The sequence below is a fragment of the Dryobates pubescens genome, chromosome 10, assembly GCF_014839835.1.
Source record: "Dryobates pubescens isolate bDryPub1 chromosome 10, bDryPub1.pri, whole genome shotgun sequence".
Classification (NCBI taxonomy): Eukaryota; Metazoa; Chordata; class Aves; order Piciformes; family Picidae; genus Dryobates; species Dryobates pubescens.
The window spans coordinates 17,491,729-17,514,785 of NC_071621.1; the positions used below are offsets into that span (position 1 = coordinate 17,491,729).

The 23,057-nt window shown below is 70.0% G+C and overlaps 2 protein-coding genes across 2 annotated transcripts in view; one reads left to right on the plus strand and one right to left on the minus strand.

Moving 5' to 3' along the window:
- The first annotated feature begins 19 nt into the window (after positions 1-19).
- Positions 20-9,096, plus strand: WDR73 (WD repeat domain 73). Its single transcript, XM_054164863.1, has 9 exons — positions 20-305; positions 673-765; positions 883-1,038; positions 1,482-1,570; positions 2,707-2,795; positions 5,789-5,856; positions 6,396-6,560; positions 7,921-8,292; positions 8,849-9,096. Exons 1-9 carry the CDS (start codon positions 20-22, stop codon positions 9,085-9,087), a joined length of 1,557 nt encoding a protein of 518 aa, XP_054020838.1. The 3' UTR covers positions 9,088-9,096.
- A 6,448-nt stretch (positions 9,097-15,544) lies between these two features.
- The window catches only part of ARRB1 (arrestin beta 1), an 8,020-nt gene continuing 507 nt past the window's right edge, over positions 15,545-23,057 (minus strand). The window contains exons 2-7 of the mRNA XM_054164864.1: positions 22,458-22,934; positions 20,419-20,502; positions 20,126-20,149; positions 18,123-18,193; positions 17,341-17,392; positions 15,545-15,664 (exon numbers count right to left, since the gene is read on the minus strand). Coding sequence (XP_054020839.1) covers positions 15,553-15,664; positions 17,341-17,392; positions 18,123-18,193; positions 20,126-20,149; positions 20,419-20,502; positions 22,458-22,934 — 820 coding nt within the window. The 3' untranslated portion in view covers positions 15,545-15,552. The remainder of the gene's footprint in view (positions 15,665-17,340; positions 17,393-18,122; positions 18,194-20,125; positions 20,150-20,418; positions 20,503-22,457; positions 22,935-23,057) is intronic.

The following is a 23,057-nucleotide window of genomic DNA, read 5'->3' on the forward strand; positions in this document are numbered from 1 at the left end:
CTAAAGCCGGGGAACCAAGATGGCGGCGCCGGCAGCCAGGAGCCTGTCACGGCGTCGGCCTGCATGGCCTGCTGGGAGTAGTAGTCCTCGCCCCGCTACCGGCCACGCCGCCGCAGGGGCCCTGAACTACAATCCCAGTGGGCGTCGAGACGTAGGCACGCTCGCCCGTCGCATGCCGGGAAGGGGCGGTGGCAACACGGCAGCGGCAACACGGCAGCGTCAAGACCGCGGGTTCGAGACCCGGGAGGAACTGGCCGCCGGGCGGCGCACCTTCAGCACAGAATGGGTTGGGAAGACCTCCAGGGGCACGGAGTCTGAGCTTCAACCAACACCACCCCATGGCCCTCAGCACCACACCTTCCCAAGCCCTTCCAGCCCCATGGGCACTCCACCACTGCCCTGGGCAGCCTGCCACAGGCCTGGGCACCCCTCAAGGGGCACCAATTGCTCCTCAGGGCCAAGCTCAACCTCCCCTGCCACAACCTGAGGCCATCTCCTCTTGGCGCAGCCCTCAGGAGCAGCCCTTGAGCCCCAGCTGGCTGCAAGCTGCTCTCAGGGAGCTGCAGAGAGCCACAAGGTCTCCCCTCAGCCTCCTCCGCTGCAGCCCCAACCCCGCCGCAGCGCTGCCTTGGCCCGGGGGCGGGGTCGGGGCCGCCACTTCCGCTCCGGCAGGCGGCAGCAGCGCCTCGCGCCGCTCTCACTGCCGCTCCCATCCGGCCCAGGCCGCTTTGAAGGCGCCGCCCCGGGCGCTCCGCGACGTCACTGGTGCGCGCCGCCGCCGTGACGTCATCGATCCGCGCCGCCCCCCGGCTGTCGCCATGGAGCCGCTGAGCGCCGAGGAAGAGGAGGATGAATGGATGTTGCGGTCCCTGAGCTTGTGAGGCCCTTTCGCGGCCTCCGCTCCGCTTCCCCGCTCCCTCCTCGGCCCTCTGGCTCCGCCGACCTCCCCCTGTCCTCTTTTCCCCCGCAGGTACGGAGATCTCCACGACTTCGAGCTCCAGGCCCCCACCCGCGTCATCGAGTGGGCCCCGGGCAGCCGTGAGTGGGGTTGAGGGGAGGGCAGGGTCTGAGCTGGATCCTCCTGGGAGGGCTGAGCTGAGCTGGGAGGCTTGGTGGGGAAAAGGAGGGGTGGGGGCGTGGGGATAGAGGAAACGATGCGGGGCTGGGGAGAAGGGAGGCGGCACGGGGGAGCTTGGCTGGGGCTGGGAGGGAGAGGGAAGCTGGTTGGGGGTTATGGAGGGAGGGGAAGGGAGATCATGGGGTAGGGAAAGTGGTTGGGGGTTATGGAGGGAGGGGAAGGGAGATCATGGGGTAGGGAAAGTGGTTGGGGGCCGATGAGGGAGGAGAGAAAAACCTATGAGGGGTAGGGAAACTGGTTGGGGGCTGTGGAGGGAGCCCTGGACTGGGTCTCAGGGCCTGGGCAGGAGGGGCTGCTGGAGGCCTCTCTCACCTTGTTCCTGGCTCTCTCTGCCCACCCCAAGGGCTCTGTGTGGCTGGGTATGGCCAGGCTGGTGGCAATGAGATCCTGCAGCTGGTGCCACCTCCGAGCCTGCAGCTGAAGGGCACCCAGGTGGGTGAGGCAAGATGGCAGCAGAGCTCTGGTGTCACCTGGGGGCAGCTTCAGAGGCTGCCTTGGGTTTCCTGGGCTGCTCTCTGCTGCTCTCAGGAGAGGCTTTGAGCTGGTTGGGTCAGCAGGGGAAGCACAAACATCAGCAGGCTGAGGGGGCACAACAGCTGGCACAGAGGTGCTGTTTGGGCACTGGCTGAGCAGAAAGCTCTGCAGCCAGGTGGTGCCAGGGTGGCTACAAAGCCTTGGCAAAGCCCTTGGCAGGAGGCTTTGCCAGAGATCTTTTCTGCCACTTTTGGGCTCCTTCAGTGCTGCAGCTCCTGATGGAGCAGGCCTGGAGCAGGCTGCCCAGAAAGCTGCTGGAGCCTCCACCTCTGGAGAGCTTCCAACCCCCCCTGGCTGTGGCCCTGTGTGGCCTTCTTGAGCTGGGACTTGGCTTTAGAGGCTTTTCAGAGATACTTCCCAAGCCTTTCTCTTGCTTCTGTGCTTTGAGGTCAGCCCAGAGCTGTGTCCTGTGTCTCTGTTTGCTTTTCATGGCCACCAACCACAGCAAAGAGTGAGGGGGTGATGGGAGGGGTCTGCAGCTGGGGGGGACCTGGCCCTGTCCTACCACAGCCACTCAGGAGGGGACAGCTCCTGGGGGCAGCTCCAGCTCCTGCTGCTGCTTTCCTTAGCTGAGGGGGGAAGGGGGGAGGTGGGCACTGGGGAGCCCACAGCTGCAAGCGTGGGGGCAGGGTTGGGCTCTCCCTGCCAGGAGGAGCTTGAGGGCTGGGGCAGGGCCAGAGCAGGGCAAGGAAGCTGGGGAGGGGTCTGGGGAAGGAGGGGAAGGCTGTGGAGAAGTTGTGAGGAGCAGCTGAGGGAGCTGGGGGGGTTGAGGCTGCAGCAGAGGAGGCTGAGGGGAGACCTTGTGGCTCTCTGCAGCTCCCTGAGAGCAGCTTGCAGCCAGCTGGGGCTCAAGGGCTGCTCCTGAGGGCTGGGCCAAGAGGAGATGGCCTCAGGTTGTGGCAGGGGAGGTTGAGCTTGGCCCTGAGGAGCAATTGGTGCCCCTGGAGGGGTGCCCAGGCCTGTGGCAGGCTGCCCAGGGCAGTGGTGGAGTCCCCATGGCTGGAAGGGTTTGTGATTCCCCCTCTGCTCCCCAGGGCCTGCTCTCAGAGAGGGATTTCAAGGTGCAGTGTGGGGGCTTCTCTCAGCGTCCTGTGCACAACCTGAAGCACCTCCCAGGCACCAGGTAGGGGCAGGAGCTGCCTGCAGGGCTGCTGGGGCTGGAGAGGAGCTCTGGAGGGAGCCACAGCTCCTCCTTGCCTGCTGCCCAGCCCTGCTGCTCCACCTTGGCAGCAGCACAGCTCCGGGTGGGGACCTCGCTGCCCTCCCACAGCCCTGCCAGGGGCTCTGGGGAGGAGCCAGGGGGCACATCCTGCCCAGAGGGAGGCTTTGGGCTCCCCAGGGATCTCCTCTGAGGTACAGGAGCCTGGGAAGTCTCCTGGCTGTGCCTCTTTCATCCCTGCCTGCTCTTCCTGGGGCAGGGCTGGATGGGGCTGGGCTGGATGGGGCTGGGCTGGAGGGGGCTGGGCTGGATGGGGCTGGGCTAGATGGGGCTGGGCTGGATGGGGCTGGGCTGGATGGGGCTGGGCTGGAGGGGGCTGGGCTGGATGGGGCTGGGCTGGAGGGGCTGGGCTGGATGGGGCTGGGCCGGAGGGGCTGGGCTGGATGGGGCTGGGCTGGATGAGGCTGGGCTGGAGGGGGCTGGGCTGGATGGGGCTGGGCTGGATGGGGCTGGGCTGGAGGGGGCTGGGCTGGATGGGGCTGGGCTGGAGGGGGCTGGGCTGGATGGGGCTGGGCTGCATGGGGCTGGGCTGGATGGGGCTGGGCCGGAGGGGCTGGGCTGGATGGGGCTGGGCCGGAGGGGCTGGGCCGGATGGGGCTGGGCTGGAGGTGCTGGGCTGGATGGGGCTGGGCTGGAGGGGGCTGGGCTGGAGGGGGCTGGGCCGGATGGGGCTGGGCTGGATGGGGCTGGGCTAGATGGGGCTGGGCCGGAGGGGCTGGGCTGGATGGGGCTGGGCTAGATGGGGCTGGGCCGGATGGGGCTGGGCTGGATGGGGCTGGGCTGGATGGGGCTGGGCTAGATGGGGCTGGGCCGGATGGGGCTGGGCTGGATGGGGCTGGGCTGCATGGGGCTGGGCCGGAAGGGCTGGGCTGGAGGGGGCTGGGCTGGATGGGGCTGGGCTGGATGGGGCTGGGCCGGAGGGGCTGGGCCGGAGGGGCTGGGCTGGATGGGGCTGGGCTGGATGGGGCTGGGCTGGATGGGGCTGGGCTGGATGGGGCTGGGCTGGAGGGGGCTGGGCTGGAGGGGACTGGGCCGGAGGGGCTGGGCTGGATGGGGCTGGGCTGGAGGGGGCTGGGCCGGATGGGGCTGGGCTGGATGGGGCTGGGCTGGATGGGGCTGGGCTGCATGGGGCTGGGCCGGAAGGGCTGGGCTGGATGGGGCTGGGCTGGATGGGGCTGGGCTGGAGGGGGCTGGGCCGGATGGGGCTGGGCTGGATGGGGCTGGGCTGGATGGGGCTGGGCTGCATGGGGCTGGGCCGGAAGGGCTGGGCTGGATGGGGCTGGGCTGGATGGGGCTGGGCCGGATGGGGCTGGGCCGGAAGGGCTGGGCTGGATGGGGCTGGGCTGGATGGGGCTGGGCCGGAAGGGCTGGGCTGGATGGGGCTGGGCCGGATGGGGCTGGGCCGGATGGGGCTGGGCCGGATGGGACTGGGCTGGATGGGGCTGGGCTGGATGGGGCTGGGCTGGATGGGGCTGGGCCGGAGGGGCTGGGCTGGATGGGGCTGGGCTGGAGGTGCTGGGCTGGATGGGGCTGGGCTGGATGGGGCTGGGCTGGAGGTGCTGGGCTGGATGGGGCTAGGCTGGATGGGGCTGGGCTGGATGGGGCTGGGCTGGAGGGGCTGGGCCGGAGGGGCTGGGCTGGATGGGGCTGGGCTGGATGGGGCTGGGCTGGATGGGGCTGGGCTGGATGGGGCTGGGCTGGAGGGGCTGGGCTGGATGGGGCTGGGCTGGATGGGGCTGGGCTGGAGGGGCTGGGCTGGATGGGGCTGGGCTGGATGGGGCTGGGCTGGATGGGGCTGGGCCGGAGGGGCTGGGCTGGATGGGGCTGGGCTGGAGGTGCTGGGCTGGATGGGGCTGGGCTGGATGGGGCTGGGCTGGATGGGGCTGGGCTGGATGGGGCTGGGCCGGAGGGGCTGGGCTGGATGGGGCTGGGCTGGAGGTGCTGGGCCGGATGGGGCTGGGCTGGATGGGGCTGGGCTGGATGGGGCTGGGCTGGATGGGGCTGGGCTGGAGGGGCTGGGCTGGATGGGGCTGGGCTGGATGGGGCTGGGCCGGAGGGGCTGGGCTGGATGGGGCTGGGCTGGAGGTGCTGGGCTGGATGGGGCTGGGCTGGATGGGGCTGGGCTGGATGGGGCTGGGCTGGATGGGGCTGGGCCGGAGGGGCTGGGCTGGATGGGGCTGGGCTGGAGGTGCTGGGCTGGATGGGGCTGGGCCGGAGGAGCTGGGCTGGATGGGGCTGGGCTGGATGGGGCTGGGCCGGAGGGGCTGGGCTGGATGGGGCTGGGCTGGATGGGGCTGGGCCGGAGGGGCTGGGCTGGATGGGGCTGGGCTGGATGGGGCTGGGCTGGATGGGGCTGGGCCGGAGGGGCTGGGCTGGATGGGGCTGGGCTGGAGGTGCTGGGCTGGATGGGGCTGGGCTGGATGGGGCTGGGCTGGATGGGGCTGGGCTGGATGGGGCTGGGCCGGAGGGGCTGGGCTGGATGGGGCTGGGCTGGATGGGGCTGGGCTGGATGGGGCTGGGCTGGATGGGGCTCGGCCGGATGGGGCTGGGCCGGAGGGGCTGGGCTGGATGGGGCTGGGCTGGATGGGGCTGGGCTGGATGGGGCTGGGCCGGAGGGGCTGGGCTGGATGGGGCTGGGCTGGATGGGGCTGGGCCGGAGGGGCTGGGCTGGATGGGGCTGGGCTGGATGGGGCTGGGCTGGATGGGGCTGGGCTGGATGGGGCTGGGCCGGAAGGGCTGGGCTGGATGGGGCTGGGCCGGAGGGGCTGCCCTGCCCCTCTCTCCCCCTGCTGCAGAGGTCCTTGGTCCCTATCTGGGGCAGTTCCTGGTGGTCCCTGGGGTGGTCCTCAGGGCCCCCCGGGGTGGTTGTGAGCCCCTGGGTGGTCCTGTGCCCGCAGCTTGCTGGTCACCAGTGGCCCTCCAGACAGCTCCCTGCAGCTCTGGCAGGTCCCAGCAGAGGACTCTGGTAAGGGAGGGAGGTTCTGGGCTGCAGGAGGGGGCTCAGTGCCCTCTGGGGGAGGGGGGCGGGGAGGGGGCAAATCCTGCTGCAGCCTGCCTTGGTGCTGGGCTCTGAAGGGAGCAGTGGAGTCCCCACTGCTGGAGGGGCTGGGTGTGGGGCAGGGAGAGGCTGGGTGTGGGGCAGGGAGAGGCTGGGTTTGGGGCAGGGAGGGGGCTGGGCATGGAGAGGGGCTGGGTTTGGAGCAGGGGAGGTCAGGGCTGGGGCCTGGGGGGTGTCAGGGCTGGGGCTGGAGGGGTTGGGGCTGGGCTAGCAGTGGCTTCTGGGTACCTCTGGAGGTCCCTTGGAGCGTTGTGAGGTGCCCCAGGCCAGGCTGGGTGAGGCCTGGAGCAGCCTGGGCCGGGGGGAGCTGTCTGCAGGGGTGCAGGGCAGGGGCTTGGAGCTTGCTGAGCTTTGGGGTCCCTCCCAAGCCGTTCCCCGGGGCTGGGCCCTGTGGCCGCCTGGCTGCTGAGGAGGATTGCAGCTCCTTCCCTGTCTGCCCCCTGCAGATCTGCTGAGGTGTGTGAGCTCCATAGCTGCAGAGCAGGCAGCTGGGCAGCCCTGGGCCAGGCTCTCCACCCATGCCAGCAGGGCTGCCTGGGTGCTGCACGGCTCCAGGCTCAGCAGCGTCCACATCACCGATGTGGAGGCACAGAAAAGTGTCTACAGGGCAGGTACACAGCTGGGCTGGGCCTGACTGAGCTGGGCTGGGGCTGGGCTGGGGCTGGGCTGGGCTGGGGCTGGGGCTGGGCTGGGCCTGACTGAGCTGGGCTGGGGCTGGGCTGGGCCTGACTGAGCTGGGCTGGAGCTGGGCTGGGCCTGACTGAGCTGGGCTGGGCCTGACTGAGCTGGGCTGGGGCTGGGCTGGGGCTGGGCTGGGCCTGACTGAGCTGGGCTGGGCCTGACTGAGCTGGGCTGGGGCTGGGCTGGGCCTGACTGAGCTGGGCTGGGCCTGACTGAGCTGGGCTGGGGCTGGGCTGGGCTGGGGCTGGGCTGGGCCTGACTGAGCTGGGCTGGGGCTGGGCTGGGGCTGGGCTGGGGCTGGGCTGGGGCTGACTGAGCTGGGCTGGGGCTGGGCTGGGGCTGGGCTGGGCCTGACTGAGCTGGGCTGGGCCTGACTGAGCTGGGCTGGGGCTGGGCTGGGGCTGGGCTGGAGCTGGGCTGGGCCTGACTGAGCTGGGCTGGGGCTGGGCTGGGGCTGGGCTGGGCCTGACTGAGCTGGGCTGGGGCTGGGCTGGGCCTGACTGAGCTGGGCTGGGGCTGGGCTGGGGCTGGGCTGGGGCTGGGCTGGGCCTGACTGAGCTGGGCTGGAGCTGGGCTGGGCCTCACTGAGCTGGGATGGGGCTGGGCTGGGGCTGACTGAGCTGGGATGGGGCTGGGCTGGGCCTGACTGAGCTGGGATGGGGCTGGGCTGGGGCTGGGGCTGGGGCTGGGCTGGGGCTGACTGAGCTGGGCTGGAGCAGGCTGGGGCTGGGGCTGGGCTGGAGCAGACTGGGGCTGGAGCTGGAGCTGGGCTGGAGCTGGGCTGGAGCAGGCTGGGGCTGGGGCTGGGCTGGAGCAGTCCTGGCCGGGCTGGGAGGTCCTGCCCTGGCTGCCTGCAGGCTGGGCCGGGCTGGGAGGTCCTGCCCTGGCTGGCTGCAGGCTGGGCCGGGCTGGGAGGTCCTGCCCTGGCTGGCTGCAGGCTGGGCCGGGCTGGGAGGTCCTGCCCTGGCTGCCTGCAGGCTGGGCCGGGCTGGGAGGTCCTGCCCTGGCTGGCTGCAGGCTGGGCCGGGCTGGGAGGTCCTGCCCTGGCTGGCTGCAGGCTGGGCCGGGCTGGGAGGTCCTGCCCTGGCTGGCTGCAGGCTGGGCCGGGCTGGGAGGTCCTGCCCTGGCTGGCTGCAGGCTGGGCCGGGCTGGGAGGTCCTGCCCTGGCTGGCTGCAGGCTGGGCCGGGCTGGGAGGTCCTGCCCTGGCTGCCTGCAGGCTGGGCCGGGCTGGGGGGTCCTGCCCTGGCTGCCTGCAGGCTGAGCTGCTCTCCCCTGCCTCCCCCCTGCAGGCTGCAGCAGCAGCGAGAGCCTCTCGGGCCTGGCCTTCCTGGACGCCAGCAGCTTGCTGCTGTGCGGCTTGGGGGGGCAGCTCTGCCTGGCAGACTGCAGGCAGCAGCCCCCCGGCCCCCTGCAGCCCCTGGGGGGGCCCTGGCTGCCCCCGGGCCACCCCCTCTGCAGCCTGGGGGTGAGGAGCGGGGCGGGGGGCAGCTGCCCGCTGCTGGCTCTGCTCTCGGGCAGAGGCCACCTGGCCCTGGCAGACCTCAGGAAGGCCTCCGAGCCCTTGGCCTCGGCCCGCTGCAGGGTGCCCCGGGCCAGCCCAGACCCACAGCTGCTCTGTGTCTCCTGGGCTCCTGCCCTGGAAGGCTGCTTGGCTGTCTCAGGTAGGTCCAGACCCCTTCCACTCCTCCTCCAGGCCCTTCCTCTCCTTCTTCTCCTCCTCCAAGCCCTTCCCCCCAGCTCCCTCAGCTGCTCCTCACAACTTCTCCACAGCCTTCTCCTCCTTCCCCAGACCCCTCCCCAGCTTCCTTGCCCTGCTCTGGCCCTGCCCCAGCCCTCAAGGTCCTCCTGGCAGGGAGTTGCCCAGCCCTGCCCCCATGCTTGCAGCTGTGGGCTCCCCAGTGCCCAGCCCAGGGGCACAATCCCTGCCCTGCTCCTGCTGCCCACACCATTGCTGCTCCAGCCCAGGCTGCTGCTGCCCTCCTTGCCCCGCTGGGCACCCCCTGGCTCCTCTCCATCCTCTGCCACCAACCCCCCCAGGGCCTTTCCCCCCAGGCACTTCCCAGCCCCTCTGCCCCCAGCCTGGAGCCTTCCCTGTGCTGGCTGTGCCCCCCGGGGGCAGGTGCCAGCCCCTGTGCCCCTCTCTGAGGAGGGGTCCTGAGCCCTGCAGCTGCAGCAGGAGGCAGCTCCAGCTCTGTGCTCTGCTCTCTTCCCCTCCAGGCTTCGATGGAACTGTGCAGCTCTACAGCACCCAGGCCTGGGGCAGCTCTGCTGGGGAGGTGGAACCCTTCTTCACCCACCAGGGCCACATCTTTGGGGGGGCCAGCAGCCCTGGGGACCCTCCCCTGGTGACCACCCACTGCTGGCACCCAGACCAGCCCAGGACCCTGCTGTCTGCTGCCACCAATGGCTCCCTGCAGGCCTGGGACTGGCTGCAGCCTGCTGACAGCTCTGGGTAGGTCCTGTCCTGGGGCCCCCTCTGCTGGGGGCTCCCTAGCCCTGGGGGGTCCCTAGCCCTGGGGCCACCTCTTCTGGGGGCTCCCTAGCCCTGGGGGGTCCCTAGCCCTGGGGCCACCTCTGCTGGGGGCTCCCTAGCCTTGGGGCCCCCTCTGCTTGGGGGCTTCCCAGCCCTGGGGCCACCTCTGCTGGGGGCTCCCTAGCCCTGGGGCCCCCTCTGCTGGGGACTCCCTAGCCCTGGGGGCTCCCTAGCCCTGGGGCCCCCTCTGCTTGGGGGCTTCCCAGCCCTGGGGCCCCCTCTGCTTGGGGGCTTCCCAGCCCTGGGGCCACCTCTGCTGGGGGCTCCCTAGCCCTGGGGGCTCCCTAGCCCTGGGGCCACCTCTGCTGGGGGTCCCTAGCCCCGGGCCCCCCCTGGCTGCCTGAGGAGGCCCCTGGGAGGCAGCATAGTTCTGGTGTCCACCCCTGGCCTGCTGTCTGAGGTGGGTTTGGTCCTTCCCCCCCTCCCCCTTGGCCACCCCCCGCGGTGGGGGCAGCGCCCTCTGCTGGTCGCCGGGGTCCGAAGCAGGGCACATCCTGCCGGCCTCTCTCCTTCCTCCCAGCCCCCCTCCCCCTCCCCTCCCGCAGAGGAACTCTGCCCCAGGCCGGCAGCCGCGGCAGGAAATGAGCCGCTGCGGGGGTGGGGGCAGGGCGGGGGCACCCCCACCCCCTCCCCGGGGCCGCTGGACTCATGGCCCCTGCCTGTCACCTCCCCCCGGCAAGCCACCGGCCCCTGCAGCGGCAGCAGCGACCACCCCTGCAGCCACAGCCTGCTGCAGGGGGCTGGGGGCTCGGCCTGGCCATGGGGACTCCTCCTGGGGACCCCTCAGGGCTGCAGGGAGACCTCCTGGGGACCCCTCAGGGAGCCAGGGAGACCTCCTGGGGACCCCTCAGGGAGCCAGGGACACCTCCTGGGGACCCCTCAGGGAGCCAGGGACACCTCCTGGGGACCCCTCAGGGAGCCAGGGAGACCTCCTGGGGACCCCTCAGGGCTGCAGGGACACCTCCTGGGGACCCCTCAGGGGGCCAGGGAGACCTCCTGGGGACCCCTCAGGGGGCCAGGGAGACCTCCTGGGGACCCCTCAGGGGGCCAGGGAGACCTCCTGGAGACCCCTCAGGGGGCCAGGGACACCTCCTGGGGACCCCTCAGGGCTGCAGGGACACCTCCTGGGGACCCCTCAGGGCTGCAGGGACTCCTCCTGGGGACCCCTCAGGGCTGCAGGGAGACCTCCTGGGGACCCCTCAGGGCTGCAGGGACACCTCCTGGAGACCCCTCAGGGAGCCAGGGAGACCTCCTGGAGACCCCTCAGGGAGCCAGGGAGACCTCCTGGGGACCCCTCAGTGAGCCAGGGAGACCTCCTGGGGACCCCTCAGGGCTGCAGGGACACCTCCTGGGGACCCCTCAGGGGGCCAGGGAGACCTCCTGGGGACCCCTCAGGGCTGCAGGGAGACCTCCTGGAGACCCCTCAGGGCTGCAGGGACACCTCCTGGGGACCCCTCAGGGCTGCAGGGACACCTCCTGGGGACCCCTCAGGGGGCCAGGGAGACCTCCTGGGGACCCCTCAGGGCTGCAGGGACACCTCCTGGGGACCCCTCAGGGCTGCAGGGACACCTCCTGGGGACCCCTCAGGGAGCCAGGGACACCTCCTGGGGACCCCTCAGGGCTGCAGGGACACCTCCTGGGGACCCCTTCCTGGCAGGGCCTGAAGGGACCCCCAAGACCCTCCCTGGCAGGGCTGCAGCAGGACCTTTCCCCAGGGAGCTGAGGCTTCCTTTTAGGGCTGAAGAAGGGAAGTTTGGTTGCAGCTCTCCTGCAGGAAGCCAACTTTGCTTCCTTGGCCTCTCCACCCCACCCCCAGCAGGGCCAGGGCCAGGCCTGGGGCTCTGCTCTGCAGCTCCTCCTGCAGCCTCCCTGGCCCCTGGGGCTCCTCTCTTTGAGCCCCCCCCCCGCCAGGACCTTCACCCTGCTGTGGGGGGCCCTGGAGAAGCACCAGGAGCCCCCCCCCGGGGCCCAGGCTCTGCCCCAGCACCCCAAGAGCCAAGCAGCAGCAGGAGGGGGACCAAAGCTGAGGACCCTCCAAGCCCCTGAGGGGTCTGAGGGCTTCAGGCTGCAGCTTAGCAGAGCTCCAGAGGTGACCTCAGCAGCTTTGGGTTGGAGAAGACCTGGGAGGGGATGGAAGCCAAGCACAGCCCCAGCACCACCCCCATGGCCTCAGCACTGCCCCAGCACCACCCCCATGGCCCTCAGCACCAGCCCCCCATGGCCCTCAGCACCAGCCCCCCATGGCCCTCAGCACTGCCCCAGCACCACCCCCATGGCCCTCAGCACCAGCCCCCCATGGCCCTCAGCACCAGCCCCCCATGGCCCTCAGCCCTGCCCCAGCACCACCCCCCCATGGCCCTAGCACTGCCTCAGCACCACCCCCCCATGGCCCTCAGCACCAACCCCCCATGGCCCTCAGCACTGCCCCAGCACCACCACCCCATGGCCCTCAGCACTGCCCCAGCACCACCCCCCCATGGCCCTCAGCACTGCCCCAGCACCACCCCCATGGCCCTCAGCACCAGCCCCCCATGGCCCTCAGCACCAGCCCCCCATGGCCCTCAGCACTGCCCCAGCACCACCACCCCATGGCCCTCAGCACTGCCCCAGCACCACCACCCCATGGCCTCAGCACTGCCCCAGCACCACCACCCCATGGCCCTCAGCACTGCCCCAGCACCACCACCCCATGGCCTCAGCACAGCCCCAGCACCACCACCCCATGGCCCTCAGCACTGCCCCAGCACCACCACCCCATGGCCTCAGCACTGCCCCAGCACCACCACCCCATGGCCTCAGCACTGCCCCAGCACCACCACCCCATGGCCTCAGCACTGCCCCAGCACCACCACCCCATGGCCCTCAGCACTGCCCCAGCACCACCACCCCATGGCCTCAGCACTGCCCCAGCACCACCACCCCATGGCCTCAGCACTGCCCCAGCACCACCACCCCATGGCCCTCAGCACTGCCCCAGCACCACCACCCCATGGCCTCAGCACTGCCCCAGCACCACCACCCCATGGCCCTCAGCACTGCCCCAGCACCACCACCCCATGGCCTCAGCACTGCCCCAGCACCACCACCCCATGGCCTCAGCACTGCCCCAGCACCACCCCCATGGCCTCAGCACTGCCCCAGCACCACCCCCATGGCCTCAGCACTGCCCCAGCACCACCCCCATGGCCTCAGCACTGCCCCAGCACCACCCCCATGGCCTCAGCACTGCCCCAGCACCACCCCCCCATGGCCCTAGCACTGCCTCAGCACCACCCCCCCATGGCCCTCAGCACTGCCCCAGCACCACCCCCATGGCCCTCAGCACCACCCCCATGGCCCTCAGCACCACCCCCCCATGGCCCTCAGCACCAACCCCCCATGGCCCTCAGCACCAACCCCCCATGGCCCTTAGCACTGCCCCAGCACCACCACCCCATGGCCCTCAGCACCACAGCTCCACAGCCATGGGCACTCCACCTCTGCCCTGGGCAGCCTGCCACAGGCCTGGGCACCCCTCCAGGGGCACCAATTGCTCCTCAGGGCCAAGCTCAACCTCCCCTGCCACAACCTGAGGCCATCTCCTCTTGGCCCAGCCCTCAGGAGCAGCCCTTGAGCCCCAGCTGGCTGCAAGCTGCTCTCAGGGAGCTGCAGAGAGCCACAAGGTCTCCCCTCAGCCTCCTCTGCTGCAGCCTCAACCCCCCCAGCTCCCTCAGCTGCTCCTCACAACTTCTCCACAGCCTTCTCCTCCTTCCCCAGACCCCTCCCCAGCTTCCTTGCCCTGCTCTGGCCCTGCCCCAGCCCTCAAGGTCCTCCTGGCAGGGGGAGCCCAAGCCTGCCCCCAGGCTTGCAGCTGTGGGCTCCCCAGTGCCCAGCCTGCCCCTTCCCTGCTCAGGAAGGCAGCAGCAGGAGCTGGAGCTGCCCCCAGGAGCTGGAGCTGCCCCCAGGAGCTGGAGCTGGCCCCTCCTGAGTGCCTGTGGTGGGACAGGGCCCTGCTGGGAGCCCCCCTGGGCTATACTGGGAGCCCCTCCAGGGCTTGCCCCCAGCCCCCCCCCAGCTGCAGAAGCCTTTCCCTTTCCCCCCACACCCCTGGGAGTGAAGTGGGGGAGGGGCTGGGGCCTGGGTTGGGTTTGTGGTCTCCTCCTCCTGAGCTGGGGGTTTCTGGGGGGGGGTCTGAGGCTGGTTGATGTCTTCTGGAGTTTAATAAACTAGAATAATTTATTTGAAACACAGAAACGTCACTGGGGGGGGGGGGAGGGGCTTGGGGGGAGGGCACAACCCAGGGCAGCAAAGCTCCAGGAGCAGGACAAAGGGAAACCACTCTACAAAACGGGGGGGGGGGGATGGGGGACACACACCCGGGGACCCCCCCCCCCCCCAACAGCTTCCCTCCCCCTCCCAGCTTCAGCTCTGCACCCCCAGGACAGGCCCAGGATGGAGCTGGGGGTCCCTTCCCCTCCCCCCAACCCCCCCAAGCCTGGCTGGCTCCCAGCTGACCCCCAGCAGCACAGGGCAGGGGAGAGGGTGGCACCAGGGCTGGGGGTGGCACCAAGGAACCTCCAGGGGCTGAGGAAGGCTCCAAGGAACCTCCAGGGGCTGAGGAAGGCTCCAAGGAACCTCCAGGGGCTGAGGAAGGCTCCAAGGAACCTCCAGGGGCTGGGAATGGCCCCAAAGGGAGCTCCAGGCTGGCAGCACCACACTGGGAGGCACAAGGTCCTGGTGGGACACTGGTGGTGGTGGTGGGGGGAAGTGCTGTGGCCCCCCCCAGAGAGGGAGCAGAGAGAGCCTCAGGGAGGGCTCTGGGCTGGGAAGAGGCCCCCAGAGGTCAGGGAGGTGCTGAGGATGGGCTCTGGGCTGGGAAGAGGCCCCCAGAGGTCAGGGAGGTGCTGAGGGAGGGCTCTGGGCTGGGAAGAGGCCCCCAGAGGTCAGGGAGGTGCTGAGGATGGGCTCTGGGCTGGGAAGAGGCCCCCAGAGGTCAGGGAGGTGCTGAGGGAGGGCTCTGGGCTGGGAAGAGGCCCCCAGAGGTCAGGGAGGTGCTGAGGGAGGGCTCTGGGCTGGGAAGAGGCCCCCAGAGGCTTGCTGCAGGCAGCAGGGCAGCAGCAGCCCGGTGCCAGGCGGGCTGGGGCTGGCTCCAGAAGCGCAGGGCAGCCCCCAGCAGAGCTCTGCAGCTCGGGCAGGGGCCAAGGTCCCTGCTGGGAGCCTGCTGGGAGCCTGCTGGGGCCAAGGGCAGGTCAGGCCAGGCCCTCGCTGCGCTGCCCAGAGGCCTCTGGCAGCCCTCCCCCCAGGGGCAAGGGGCAGCTGCTGGGCACAGCCCCCTGTGGGGCACTGCCCTGGCCCCAGGGGGCACAGCCCCCAGGCCACTGCCCCTGGGGGGGGTGGGGGCCCACAGCTGCCAGCTGGCTCCCTCCAGCTGTCCCCAGCCCCACCTGGGGGGAGGAGGGAAATGGGGAGGGGGGAGGTCAGAGCAGCCCTGCTGGGGGCTCCCCACCTCCAAGCTCTGCTTCTTGGGGGGGTCAGGGAAGCATGGAATGGTTTGGGGTTCAGGCTGGAAGGGACCCTGGAGGTCCAGCAGGGGCCAGCCAGCAGGGGGCACCCAGCAGGGGGCACCCAGCAGGGATCACCCAGCAGGGATCACCCAGCAGGGGCCAGCCAGCAGGGGCCAGCCAGCAGGGGGCACCCAGCAGGGGGCACCCAGCAGGGATCACCCAGCAGGGGGCACCCAGCAGGGGGCACCCAGCAGGGATCACCCAGCAGGGGCCACCCAGCAGGGGCCAGCCAGCAGGGGCCACCCAGCAGGGGGCACCCAATGCCAGGGCCCCAGGGGGCTGGGGGAGCCCTTTTGGGGGGGGGTCCAAGCATCCCAGGGCTGCTGGTGGGGGGCAGAGGGAACATGCAGCAGGACAGGGAGGCCAAGGCAGGGCTGGCAAGGGGGGAGGGGAGGGGAGGGAAGGGGAGGGGAGGGGAGGGGAGGGGAGGGGAGGGGAGGGGAGGGGAGGGGAGGGGAGGGGAGGGGAGGCCCAAGCTGCCTAGGAGTGACCCCCCCCCACCCCCAGCAGCAAACTGGGGGGGGGGGCAGGGGGCTGGTAGGGAAGCCCCAGGAGAGGCAGGGCTGGGGGCTGGGGAGGGGCTGAGCTCCGGGGGTGTGTCCCTGTCCCCTCCCCCCCCTCCCCTCCCCCAGCAGCCCCCCCCCGGGGGAGCCAACATCCGGAGGCTGCGGCACGGCTGCCCGGGGCGGGGAGGGGGTTCAGGGACCCCCACCCGGGGCTGAAGTGAAGCAGCCGAGGGGGGGGGAGGGGGGAGAGGAGGGGGCGGGGATAGGGGGGAGGGGGTGGGGTGGGCGCCGCCCCCTGTGCCCCTCCCCTCTCCCCGCGGCGCCGGGGCCGGCAGCCGCTTATCGGTCGTTGAGCTGCGGGGAGTTGGTCCTCTCCTCCTCGTCCTCCTTGTCCTCCTTCAGGCCCTTGAGCCGCTGCCGGGCGAAGTCCTCGAACACGATGTCGTCGTCACTGCGGGGAGGGGCAGCGGCGACGAGGAGTCAGCCCGGGGGGGAGGGCAGGGGGAGACAGGAGGGGCCGGGCCAGGAAGGGCAGGGGGCGCGGGAAGGGCTCGGGAAGGGTTGGGGGAGGCTCAGGAAGGGTTGGGGAGGCTTAGGAATGGCAGGGGAGGGTCAGGAAGGGTTTGGGAGGCTCAGGAATGGCAGGCGAGGGTCAGGAAGGGCAGGGGAGGCTCAGGAATGGCAGGGGAGGGTCAGGAAGGGCAGGGGAGGCTCAGGAAAGGCTCAGGAAGGGTTGGGGAGGCTCAGGAAGGGCTCAGGAAGGGTTGGGGAGGCTCAGGAATGGCAGGGGAGGGTCAGGAAGGGTTTGGGAGGCTCAGGAATGGCAGGGGAGGGTCAGGAAGGGTTTGGGAGGCTCAGGAATGGCAGGGGAGGGTCAGGAAGGGTTTGGGAGGCTCAGGAATGGCAGGGGAGGCTCAGGAAGGGTGTGGGAGGCTCAGGAAGGGCACAGGAAGGGTTGGGGAGGCTCAGGAAGGGCACAGGAAGGGTTGGGGAGGCTCAGGAATGGCAGGGGAGGGTCAGGAAGGGTTTGGGAGGCTCAGGAATGGCAGGGGAGGCTCAGGAAGGGTTGGGGAGGCTCAGGAAGGGCTCAGGAAGGGTTGGGGAGGCTCAGGATGGGTTGGGGAGGCTCAGGATGGGTTGGGGAGGCTCAGGAAGGGCCTGGGAGGCTCAGGAGGCAAGAGGGCAGCAAAAGGCTTTGTGGGGTGGGAAGGGAGCTCCAAGGGCTTGGAGCCATGGAATGGGTTGGGCTGGGGGCACCTTCCAGTGCCAGGCAGTGCCAGCCCTGCAGCCAGCAGGGACAGCCCCCAGCAGAGCTCAGAGCCCTGGGGGTCAGGGATGTGCCAAGAGGAGATGGCCTCAGGTTGTGGCAGGGGAGGTTGAGCTTGGCCCTGAGGAGCAATTGGTGCCCCTGGAGGGGTGCCCAGGCCTGTGGCAGGCTGCCCAGGGCAGGGGTGGAGCCCCCATGGCTGGAGGGGGCTGCCAAGGCCTGGAGCTGTGGTGCTGAGGGCCATGGAGGAGTGGTGCTGGGGCAGGGCTTGGCCTCCATGGGCTCCAAGCTCTCTTCCCTGCTCCTCTCTCAGCAGCCCCTGAAGCTCTTCCACCCTTTTGCCTCCTGGGCTCCCCTCCAGCCCTCCCCAGGCTGTGCCCAGGGCTGTGCCCAGCACCACCTCCCCAGGCTCCCCTCCCACAGCACAGATCCAACCTCTCCTTCCAGCCCCCCCACACCCCAAAAGGAGCCCAGCTGGGGGGGTGCTGACCCCAGGTGGGCTCCCTGGGGACCCCTCCCCACCCCCCCTGAGCCCCCAGCCCAGCCCCCAGCAGTGATCTCTTACTTGGGGTCCTCCTGGAAGCCATGCAGGGGGGGGGAGGGGGGAGGAGAGAAGAGAGAGGGAGGGGTGCCAAGAGTTAGGGGGTACCTGCTGAGGGGGGGTTAGGGGGCTGAGGGGGTGCCATAGGGGGGCTCAGGGGGGTGCCATAGGGGGGTGCCCTAGGGGGTGCCACAGGGGGGGGCTCAGGGGGACTTAGGGGGTGCCACAGGGGGGGGGCTGAGGGGGTGCCATGCAAGCTTCACTTCATGCCTGGTGGCCCCACTGCAGCCCCCCCCAGCAGCAGGCTCTGGGCTCTTACTTTGTGTCCAGCTCGATCAGGTTGGTGTCTATGGGAGCTTCGTTCTCTGGAGCTGAGGAGGAGGAGGAAGGAAGGAAGGAAGGAAGGAAGGAAGGGGTTGGGTGTGGGGGCCCTGGGGGTTGGCACCTCCAGAAGGGAGGAGGGCAGCAAAGTGCCTTCAAGCCTGGCACTAGGGGACTGCTCCACACCAGCTCCATGCCAGCCAAAGCCAACCCCAGTCACCCCAAGCCCACCCCAAATCAACCCAACTCCACCTCAAGACCACCCAAGGCCACCCCAAATCAGCTCAAGACCACCCCAGGCCACCCTGAATCAACCCAAGACCACCTCAAGACCACCCAAGGCCACCCCAAATCAACCCAACTCCACCTCAAGACCACCCAAGGCCACCCCAAATCAGCTCAAGACCACCCCAGGCCACCCCAAACCAACCCAACTCCACCTCAAGACCACCCAAGGCCACCCAAAATCAGCTCAAGACCACCCCAGGCCACCCTGAATCAACCCAAGACCACCTCAAGACCACCCAAGGCCATCCCAAATCAACCCAATTCCACCTCAACACCACCCCAGGCCACCCCAAATCAACTCAGGACCACCCAAGCCTACCCCAAATCAACTCAAGACCACCCAAAGCCATCCCAAATCAACTCAACACCACCCAAGACCACCCCAAATCAGCTCAAGACCACCCAAGGCCACCCCAAATCAACCCAAGGCCACCCCAAATGAAGCCAGCACCACTCCAAGCCCCCCCCAGGGGGGCTGCCCCTGGCTCTCACCATCCCTGTGTGCTGGCTCCTCCTTGGGCTTGGGGTGCATCAGGGTGAAGGGAAGCTCCACAGCCACATCACTGCAGGAGAGCTGGGTTAGGGCAGGGGCAGCATGGGGAGGGGGCACAGCTGCCAGGAGAAGGAGCTGGGGGTGCTGGGGGGGCACAAGGAGCTGCCCAGCAGCCAGCAAGGTGCCCTGGGGGAGGCCAAAGGTGTCCTGGGGGGCATGGAGCAGAGTGTGGGCAGCAGCAGGGGCAGGGAGGTTCTGCTGCCCCTCTGCTCTGCCCTGGGGAGGCCACAGCTGCAGGGCTGGGGCCAGGGCTGGGCTGCCCAGGGCAGAGCCTGGGGAGAGGCCAGGGGAGGTTGGGGAGAGGCTGAGGGCCAGAGGAGGACAACAAAGGTGGGGAAGGGTCTGGAGAAGGAGGAGAAGGGTCTGGAGAAGTTGTGAGGAGCAGCTGAGGGCCCTGGGGGCTGCTGAGGCTGCAGCAGAGCAGCCCCAGAGGGGAGCTGAGCAATGCTCAGCAAGAGCTCAAGCAGCTGTGGGGGGCAGGAGCCTGGGGCTGGCATCTGCTGAGTGCTGCCCAGGGCTCAAGGGGCAGCCAGGAGGTGCCAGCAGGAGCAACTTGTTTGGGGTGAGGCTGCTGGAGAGGCCTGGAGCAGGCTGCCCAGAGAGGCTGTGGAGAGCTTCCAACCTCCCCTGGTGCCATGGTGCCCCTGGACAAGCTGCTGGGGGTGCCCCTGGCCTGGGTGGGCTCCAGGGCTCCCTTCCCCACCACCAGGCTGGGGTTGGACACCCAGGGACAGCATGACCCCCACCCACCTCAGGAGCTGAGGACCCCTCAACCCCCCCTCCTCCCCCCCCATGCACTGTCCTCTCTGCCCTCCTCAGGCCTCTTGCTGACCTCCTGGGCTGCCCCTTGCAGCTCTGGGGCTCAGCACAAGCCCTCCCCCCAGCTCCCCCCCCAGGGGCTCAGCACAAAGCTGCCTCTGAGCAGCTTAGCAGCAGCTGCAGGAGCCCAGCCTGGGCTCAGGCTGCCCTGCTGGCAGTGCCACGTGAGGGGCTGCAGGCCATGGGCACCACACTGGGCACCGGCCAGGGGCCTGGAGGAGCTGCACTGAGTGCCCCAGAGCTCAGCTGGCACAGCCCTGCTGGGGTGGCACAGCAGGGACATGGCCCTGAGCTGCTCTGGGAGCAGTGGTGGGGGTGGAGAGCTGTTGGCTCCAGGCTGGGGGGAGGGAGGGCAAGGGGCAGAGGGGCACCAAGGGCTGGCACCTGTACCCCTGGGGCACAGCCAGCCCAGGAAGGCTCCAGGCTGGGAAGTGCCTGGTGGGGAAAGGCCCTGAGGGGGTTGGTGGCAGAGGCTGGAGAGGAGCCAGGGGGTGCCCAGGGTGGGCAAGGAGGGCAGCAGCAGCCTGGGCTGGAGCAGCAGTGGTGTGGGCAGCAGGAGCAGGGCAGGGATTGTGCCCCTGGGCTGGGCACTGGGGAGCCCACAGCTGCAAGCCTGGGGGCAGGGTTGGGCTCTCCCTGCCAGGAGGACCTTGAGGGCTGGGGCAGGGCCAGAGCAGGGCAAGGAAGCTGGGGAGGGGTCTGGGGAAGGAGGAGAAGGCTGTGGAGAAGTTGTGAGGAGCAGCTGAGGGAGCCTGGGGGGGTTGAGGCTGCAGCAGAGGAGGCTGAGGGGAGACCTTGTGGCTCTCTGCAGCTCCCTGAGAGCAGCTTGCAGCCAGCTGGGGCTCAAGGGCTGCTCCTGAGGGCTGGGCCAAGAGGAGATGGCCTCAGGTTGTGGCAGGGGAGGTTGAGCTTGGCCCTGAGGAGCAATTGGTGCCCCTTGAGGGGTGCCCAGGCCTGTGGCAGGCTGCCCAGGGCAGTGGTGGAGTGCCCATGGCTGGAGGGGTTGGGAAGCTGTGGAGCTGAGGTGCTGAGGGCTGTGGGGTGGTGGTGCTGGGGCAGTGGAGGGCACAGGGGGGGTCAGGGGGTGCAGTGAAGTGTGGGGGGGTGGTGCTCTGGGCCTTACCTTGAGGCCAGGTCTCCAAGCAGCCTGGGGAGGGGCAAAGGAGACAACTCTGTCAGTCACTGTCCCCACACAGAGGAGCTGTGGGGCCACCCTTGCCCACAGCTTCTTCATCCCAGCCTCAGGGAGAAGGAGGAAGAGGAGGAGGAGGGGAAAGGGAAGGAGAATGGGGAAGGGGAAGGAGGAGGGGGAGGAGGAGGAGATGGGGGAGGGGGAGGAAGAGAAGGAAGAAGAGAAGGAGGAGGGGGATGGGGAGGAGGAGGAGGGGGAGGGGGTGTTGGGACCCCCACACTCACCCTCCTCTGGACACCACCAGCTTGACCTTGACCTTGTAGGACACAATGATGCCCAAGATCTCCTTGTTGGCTCCATCCCTCAACCTAGACCAAGAGGGCAGCAGTCAGGGGGATGTCCAGGGAGACCCTCCCCAAGCCCACCCCCTGAGCACCCTCCTGGAGTGAAGGAGGAAGGAAGGAGGGGAGGGGGAGGAAGGGAGGAGGGGAGGGGGAGGAAGGGAGGAGGGGAGGGGGAGGAAGGGAGGAGGGGAGGGGGAGGAAGGGAGGAGGGGAGGGGGAGGAAGGGAGGAGGGGAGGGGGAGGAAGGGAGGAGGGGAGGGGAGGAAGGGAGGAGGGGAGGGGGAGGAAGGGAGGAGGGGAGGGGGAGGAAGGGAGGAGGGGAGGGGGAGGAAGGGAGGAGGGGAGGGGAGGAAGGGAGGAGGGGAGGGAGAGAAGGAGGAGGGGAGGGGGAGAGGGAGGAGGGGAGGGAGAGAAGGAGGAGGGGAGGGGGAGAAGGAGGAGGGGAGGGGGAGAGGGAGGAGGGGTGGGGGAGGAAGGGAGGAGGGAGGAAGGGAGGAGGGAGGAAGGGAGGAGGGAGGAAGGGAGGAGGGAGGAGGGGAGGAAGGGAGGAAGGGAGGAAGGGAAGAGGGAGGGGAGGAAGGGAGGAAGGGAAGAGGGAGGGGAGGAAGGGAGGAAGGGAAGAGGGAGGGGAGGAAGGGAGGAAGGGAAGAGGGAGGGGAGGAAGGGAGGAAGGGAAGGAAGGGAGGAGGGGAGGGGGAGGAAGGGAGGAGGGGAGGGGGAGGAAGGGAGGAGGGGAGGGGGAGGAAGGGAGGAGGGGAGGGGGAGGACGGGAGGAGGGGAGGGGGAGGAAGGGAGTAGCGGAGGAAGGGAGGGGAGGAGGAGAGGAAGGGAGGGGAGGAGGAGAGGAAGGGAGGGGGGGAGGAGAGGAAGGGAGGGGAGGCGGAGGGGAGGAAGGGAGGAGGGGAGGAGGGGAGGAAGGGAGGAGGGGAGGAGGGGAGGAGGGGAGGAAGGGAGGAGGGGAGGAGGGGAGGAGGGGAGGGGGAGGAGGGGAGGGGAGGAGGAAGGGAGGGGAGGAGGAAGGGAGGGGAGGAGGAAGGGAGGGGAGGAGGAAGGGAGGGGAGGAGGAAGGGAGGGGAGGAGGAAGGGAGGGGAGGAGGAAGGGAGGGGAGGAGGAAGGGAGGGGAGGAGGAAGGGAGGGGAGGAGAGAGGGAGGGGAGGAGGAAGGGAGGGGAGGAGGAAGGGAGGGGAGGAGGAAGGGAGGGGAGGAGGAAGGGAGGGGAGGAGGAAGGGAGGGGAGGAGAGAGGGAGGGGAGGAGAGAGGGAGGGGAGGAGAGAGGGAGGGGAGGAGAGAGGGAGGGGAGGAGAGAGGAGGGGAGGAGAGAGGGAGGGGAGGAGAGAGGGAGGGGAGGAGAGAGGGAGGGGAGGAGAGAGGGAGGGGAGGAGAGAGGGAGGGGAGGAGAGAGGGAGGGGAGGAGAGAGGGAGGGAGGAGAGAGGGAGGGGAGGAGAGAGGGAGGGGAGGAGAGAGGGAGGGGAGGAGAGAGGGAGGGGAGGAGAGAGGGAGGGAGGAGAGAGGGAGGGGAGGAGAGAGGGAGGGGAGGAGGAGAGATGGAGGGGAGGAGGAGAGGTAGGGGAGGAGGAGAGGGAGGGGAGGAGGAGAGGGAGGGGAGGAGAGAGGGAGGGGAGGAGGAGAGAGGGAGGGGAGGAGGAGAGGAAGGGAGGGGAGGAGGAGAGGAAGGGAGGGGAGGAGGAGAGGAAGGGAGGGGAGGAGGAGAGGAAGGGAGGGGAGGAGGAGAGGAAGGGAGGGGAGGAGGAGAGAAGGAGGGGAGGAGGAGAGAGGGAGGGGAGGAGGAGAGAGGGAGGGGAGGAGGAGAGAGGGAGGCGGAGGAGGAGGGAAGGAGGCGGAGGAGGAGGGAAGGAGGCAGAGGAGGAGGGAAGGAGGCAGAGGAGGAGGAGGCCGAGGGGAGCTGGAGGGGAGGTGGTGAGGGCGGGGGGCCCCAGGGGAGGTGCGCAGGCCGCGGGGGGCGCCGGGGGGTCTCACAGGGTGCTGGAGGCCAGGTTGGTGTCCTCGTGCTTGAGCTTGCCGTCCAGGGCCAGGCCTCTCTTCTCCCGGTTGTTGGCCAGGAAGGGGGTCAGGGTGTAGACCTTGCAGAAGGTGGAGCTGGGGGCCACCAGGTCGCTGCCGAAGGAGGGCGGGGGGACGCGAGGCGGGGTCAGCCACGGCGCCGGGGCACCGCCCCCGGGAGCCGCCCCCACCCCCGGGAGCCACCCCCGCCCCCGGGACCTGCCCCCGCCCCCGGGACCTGCCCCTGCCCCCCGGGACCTGCCCCCGCCCCCGGGAGCCGCCCCCGCCCCAGGACCTGCCCCCGCCCCCGGGAGCCGCCCCCGCCCCCGGGACCTGCCCCCGCCCCCGGGAGCCGCCCCCGCCCCCGGGAGCCGCCCCCGCCCTCGGGAGCCGCCCCCGCCCCCGGGACCTGCCCCCGCGGGCCGCCACGGCCGCGCCTCGGAGAGGCGGCAGCTGGCCAAGAGCAGGATGAGCCTGAAGGGCAGCCCCAGCCCTAGGCTGAGCCTGCAGGGCAACCTAGATCCCAGCCTGAGCCTGCAGGGCAGCCCCAGCCCAGCCTGAGCCTGGAGGGCATCC